Here is a 5,988-nt window from a genome sequence, read left to right as displayed (position 1 = left end):
CTGCCCGCCTTACGCAGTAGGAGCTCAAAACATTCCTCCACGTGCAGTGTGTGTATGGATAACAGTAGAGAGCGGAATATCCGAGCCATTATTATTTAGACTCGGTGCCCTCGCCCTTCTCTCCCCGCAATCTTGCACTGCCATCGCCAGATCCCTTATTTGGCCCCCATCCAACCGACACCCAACCGGTATACGTCCGTACTGCGCAGTGTACGGATCGGTATGTGGCCCAACATCGCCCCCAACAATGGGCCAAGCAATTTCGGAACTGCGACTTGTAAGCGTTTCTTAAATTCTAATAAACATTTGGCGGAATCAGCGCTACATCGTAGCACGTTTGGTAGTATCATCCCTTATCTACTAGTGCCGCAGGATGGGAGTTTTACGCAGTATAATCTCATCTGCAATTCTACCGAGCGCTGCCTTGCGCAGTCGAGACGAATGAGGATTCGGCCCTTGCCCTGCGGCCCCAACTGCGGCCTTGCCAGTGCCGCTACGCCTTTTGTGGCGTCGCAAAATATTACACCCTAGGTACCTAAGTGATGTCGTGTAGGTCCGTACATACACTTCCTCTCAAAAGTGGCATCAGCTATGGAGATTAAACCTGCAATCAATTGAGGCCAGCTGAGTGTACGAGTGCGAAACCCTGCCGCGTCAATCGCTCTGTCTGCAATTCGGTACAGTTGTGTATCGAAGTGTACCAGTAATGTCAATAGCAGCTTGGTATTAGGTATGTACCTACTCCGTACCTACCATGTAAAGTCAGGTATGTACATACTTGGTAGGAAGGAGCATGCCGCGTACAAAGTACCATTAGACCAAATGACCTATGGAGTACGAAATGCATCTTCCAAAATCTCCCTTTCCTTGGTAGGCACCTATTCTTGCAGGTTCGGGCGTGTGTCCAGTACATACCTACTGTGTACCGTATGGAGGCACCTAGAAACAACGCGTGTAATGGAAGGTACCGACAGACCCCTGGATGGGTTTCGGCGGGTGCGCAGCCGCGGGCAAGGGCTCGTACACTAGTTATGGGACCGCGGCCCGCACCTGCTCCCGGCACAAGTTCCATCGCCTCCATGATCCAGCCGTCATCCCTCCAAGCCACCGTTTCCAACGGCTGGGGACTCCTTGGAACTTCGACTTTGCCCACAGTCAGTGGCCAAGGGGATCTGCGCCGCTGAGCCTGTGACCCAACATCTCTCTGTTGCGGCGGCGGCCCTCGCCCTGCTGGAACTCCAATCATAGCAAGTACCTACAATACAAGTAGGCTGGCCCATCCATCCCTCCACTTACTTTGTTCCCAATTCTTCGCGACTTCCCCGGTGACGGTCGGTGCTTCACAACTGAATCGCGTTAAGTTGTTTCTGGGATTCCGCGGTTCTCTTTCCAATCTGCAAGCCCACGCCGGTTTGTCAGACGGCCGGTCCATCCAGACTCGATTCGGACTTGGCGCTTCCCAGCAAACCCGTCAAACCCCTTGTCCGCCCCGGGCCAGCCCGACATCCCGAAACAAAGGTTGGGTTCTTCCAGGATGCGCCGCGTCGCTCGCCAGGAAACTATTGTCGAGGCTGCGTAACGACAACTACTCGGCGATTGAAAATACCAAATTGACGAGCTAGTCACCTCAGCGACATACCAAGCCTGGGTAGTCTACTCGCTTATTTTCTTTTCCCTTTCTTGACGAACCACTCCTCGACGCTGAGACACTCGAAAACGGATCTGGTCACGTTGGCACTCCGCGGAAAACAGGGTACTGTACACTACACAGTAATCCGTACATACCTGAGGTACATCCCTGGTACACTAGGTACCCTGCCTACCGGTCTACCTGCCTTCCTTGCCCACCAACTTCCAGCTTCTTTTCCGAGGTATGTCACCTGCACGCAACACAACGGTTTTTTTTTTTTTTTTTTTTTTTTTTTTTTTTTTTTTTTTGGCCAGGCACCATTTATGGCTGGCCTCGATTTTAGTTACTCGCCGACCTTTCTCCCTTTCCTTTCCCTTTCTTTTCTTTTCTTTTTTTTTCATTGGCCACGGCTCTGGAAACGGGAGGAGTGTACATACATACATACACTTCAAGGAGGCGGTCAGAGTACGAAGGGTACAAGTGGAAAGCCAAAGTCCGCTTCTCTCTGCAAGCGCAGCCAGTGTCTTGAGCCTGGGTGACTGCGTTCTTTCCAATTCGGTCATTCGGTCGAATCCGGCCGTGCGCCCACGCAACTTCATCCCGCACCACCCTGTCGACTCTGCAACCGCAGCTCTGCGACACTACTTAGTACGGATGGACTCACCCCCCTTCCCGCACCCCATCACACACGCACCAAGGGCACGCGCATGCAGCTAACACTGCACATTACGCCCGTTTCCGTTTCCTTCCCGCTTCCATCCATGTCCCGCTCCCCTGTCGTCTGTCAGCCGGTGCCTCCTTTGGTTACCCACCGTGGCCGATCGAAACTCTTCGCACTAGCTGCTGGGACTCTTGGGAAGCGACTTGATTCGCTGCTAGGCAGCGAGCTGCGCTCTCTGCTTCGTTGCGTCGTTCCACCCTGGGGGCTCTGCTGGTTCTCATGCAGCCCCTGGGTTCCAGTTATTTTTTTTCCCTTTCTGCCCCGCTGGGTTGTGTCCGCCCGCACTGCATCCATCCATCCACGCTAACTTCGGGACCCAGGCCGTCAGCAACAAGGGAACTCCCGCTCCTGATAAAAAGGCTCGCTCCAGTTCCCGCGACCAGACATCATTACCCGTTTACTCCCCCCCCCTCCCCCCCCCAGCTGACCCGCACTTCTTTGCGCTCTATTTATTCGCCCATAGCGCCTACTTCCCCGCCACGCCTCGTGGGTTCTCTTCTCAACTCGTGACCCATATCACCGGATTCTCTGGTCGCCCGGAGTTTGCGTGCACTTACGGGTCAGAGAGTCGCCACCACGGTTTGCCTTCGCCTGGACAGCAGCTGGACGGTTGCCCCGGACGTGGCAGGGTGAAGAACACATTTGCAAGGAGTTCAAATAGTCTGGGGAGAGCGAGACATCTGCGCCGTCTCTAGTCTTGTGAAAGAACTCGTCAAGCTACGGGTCCCCCAGCCGGTCGAGGAGGGTCGCTCCGGAGCATCACCGAGGGACGTCCTCCTCTCCCATCCACACGAGCCGGTACCGGCAGTACCGCGCACAATTAGTTGCAAGCATGGCGGATGATTATCGACGAGGGAGGCTAGATCCTCCACGAAACAATGCCGAGGACCTGCGCTACCCACCTCCCGAGGGCGAGGATCGAAGGCGGCTCCCCCCAGTAGGCCCAGACGGCGCCGCGCTTCCTCCAATATCCTCCTACCCTACTTCAGGCCCCTCATACCAAGCAGACCCACGCTATCCGGATAGGAGTTACACGGCGGATCCGAGGTATCAATCAGACCCGAGGAGTTGGCAACCAGAACCTCCGGCCTCTAACGGTTACCCTCCCCCGCCGGATGCGCGGTATCCTCCACAAACGGATGCGCGCTACCCTCCGCAGCCGGACGCGCGCTACCCTCCACCGATCCCCCCCCAGCATCCACGTCAGTTTGACGACCGTAGGCCGTACGAAGACAGGCGGCAGTATGACGACCGGCGACAGTACGACGACAGGAGGCAGTACGACGATCAGAGGATGTATGACGATCAGAGGCAGTACGGTGACCGGAGACCATATCCTGATCCATACTACGATGCGCAACAGCAGCCCCCGGCAAGGGCTGGCGGGTACGGACCCGACTACTACAGATATCCGCCGCCGGCACCGTATTCTTACGGAATGCCGCCGCCACCGCCGCCGCCGCCGCCGCCGCCGTCACAGCAGCAGTCCGCACCCAGACAGAGAACTTCGATTGCCTGCCGGTATTGCCGAAAGCGAAAGGTATTTGAAATTCCTTTCAGCCCTTCTTAAGAGACTCCAAACTGACCCGACTCCTGGCAGATTCGTTGCAGTGGTTACGCGCACACCACCAACGGCAAATGTGCCAATTGCGACAAGCTCCGGATCGATTGCATATTCCAGCCGGTGTCGTCCAATTCTTCCGCCGCCTTTGTCCCGGTGTCGGCTGTTCCTGGGGGAGTCCCGCCGGGGACGCCACTTTACGGGGCTTATGGTCAGCCACTGCCCCCGTCGGCCGCCTCAGCTCCGCAAGCTCGCGCTTATCCATACCCGCCGTCTGACCACAACACTCCCCCAATGCACTCTCCCACGGGCTCATATCCCCCGTATGACGACAGAGATCCCGGGCGCCGGCGGACGCGCCCGCCAGAGGAGGAACACAGCCCCCGACCGCCTCCTCCAAATTTTCCGGCGGACGAGGACCCGAGGAGGCGGTCTCCTGTTTCGATCAATAGCAACGGCACCCCGCCTACGGGTTATCATACCTCGTATCATCAGAGCTCGTATGATCCCGATCAGGCTCCGACCGCGAGCCAGAACAGCCCCGGTCGTTCCATGCCGCCACAGCCACCGTTACGGGCACCCCAAGCGGGACCGTCGCAAACGCCGCCGCAGCCGCAATCCCAGCTCGCGCCCCAACCGAAGGGGCAGCCGAACCCGATGAGCTTGGATAACCTGATAGGCCCGGGTCCGCGTGGCGCGGTCAACGATATTGATCGAAACATGCTGGGAAGGCTGAACCGGCGGTCGTGATCCCTCAAAAAGATCTTTCGATTGGCAGTGGTATTGATGACCTCTGGGGGAGAAGGAGAGATAATACGGCAAGGGGTTAGCTGTGCGATTTTCGCAGTTCACTGCGGTCGTTGATTCGGGATATAGCCCGAATTCGTCGACAAGAATCGCGCCGCTTTGGGCAGCCTACCGAGTCTTTTTCCATCACCTCGGATGGCGAGAGAAATAGTGCAAGTCTCAATTTTTCTTCCCCGCTTTCTCAGAAATTGCTTCACCTCATCCTGCGTCATATTGCTCTGACAACATACTGTCGGTCTTGGTCATTCATGTTTTTTCCGCATTGTACGACATGTCGGGAAAAGGTGTCTTACTCTTCATTGCCGGTGGGCCGGGTTCTTACCGGGATGTGACAATGAAGTCTTCATGATACGAAAGCTGGGCCCTTAATTGTTTGCGCGGACGTTGTTGGATAATATGCGACTTTTGATTATTCATGACTTTACGGGGTGCATGGGAGAAGAACGGTTTTGCCTCACGGCACAGGTGGCTTTTCAGATAACTTTGTCTGTTTCTTGTTTCTTTGCTTTTTTTCTTTCTTTCTTTCTTTCTTTCTTTCTTTCTTTCTTTTCTTTTCTTTTCTTTTGCATTTTTTGTATTCTTTTGTATTCTTTTATTTTTCTCATTCTTTTTCGACCCTCTCTGATCAAATCTTCGAACCTTTTCGCTTTTGCGAGATTGGTTGTAAACAAGTGTGCAGGCAGTTTGATTGCGCTAGTCTAGCAGCCACCGACCTTACCAAGCTTCGGGGCACATCAATCAAGGACCAGCGTGCTACAGGTAGCACATGGTGTTCCACATTCCCTTTTCTTTTTTCTCAGTAATTCGCTCCTGATCATGTTCCCACATCTTTCTTACCCACTTCCCGTCGCCCGCCGCCCCGTAGGAGCAGGCCAATGCGATCTGCGACTCGAAGCAAGCTAGCAAGCGACTAAGGGCAGCCGTCCGCTGGCCACGCGGTTGGGCAGGAATAACGAGCGGGGGACGACAACGAGGTGACAGGCCGGCAAAGTGCCGCGAGCGTGGAAAAGGGGGAAAGCATGGACAAAAGTGAAAAGGGATCCTTTCCTTGAGGGTATCCGCTCTACTCCAAAAGTGGCATGGTGATCAATCTTGAATGCAGCGTACGGCGTGTGTGGCCGCAAATACTTCTCGTGCCCCATCGGCCATCGCGAGTGGGAGGGATGGAGGAGGGGTAGAGAGAAAGCCGGAGCAGCAAGCGGCGGTATCCCAGCAAAATCTCGAGCGTCGCTTGATTTCGCCGCTAAGGCCCGCCGCGGAGTAGGCCAC

The 5,988-nt window shown here is 55.4% G+C and overlaps 1 protein-coding gene across 1 annotated transcript; it reads left to right on the top strand.

The window, feature by feature from the left end:
* Nucleotides 1-3,022: 3,022 nt before the first annotated feature.
* On the top strand, nt 3,023-4,962 carry MYCTH_2310857 (uncharacterized protein). Its single transcript, XM_003666251.1, has 2 exons — nt 3,023-3,891; nt 3,952-4,962. The coding sequence occupies exons 1-2, from the start codon at nt 3,184-3,186 to the stop codon at nt 4,660-4,662; spliced, it is 1,419 nt and encodes a 472-aa protein (XP_003666299.1). The 5' UTR covers nt 3,023-3,183; the 3' UTR covers nt 4,663-4,962.
* Nucleotides 4,963-5,988: the final 1,026 nt, after the last annotated feature.

The sequence above is a fragment of the Thermothelomyces thermophilus genome, chromosome 6, assembly GCF_000226095.1.
Source record: "Thermothelomyces thermophilus ATCC 42464 chromosome 6, complete sequence".
NCBI classification, from domain to species: Eukaryota; Fungi; Ascomycota; class Sordariomycetes; order Sordariales; family Chaetomiaceae; genus Thermothelomyces; species Thermothelomyces thermophilus.
This window is presented reverse-complemented; position numbering and strand designations above follow the sequence as displayed.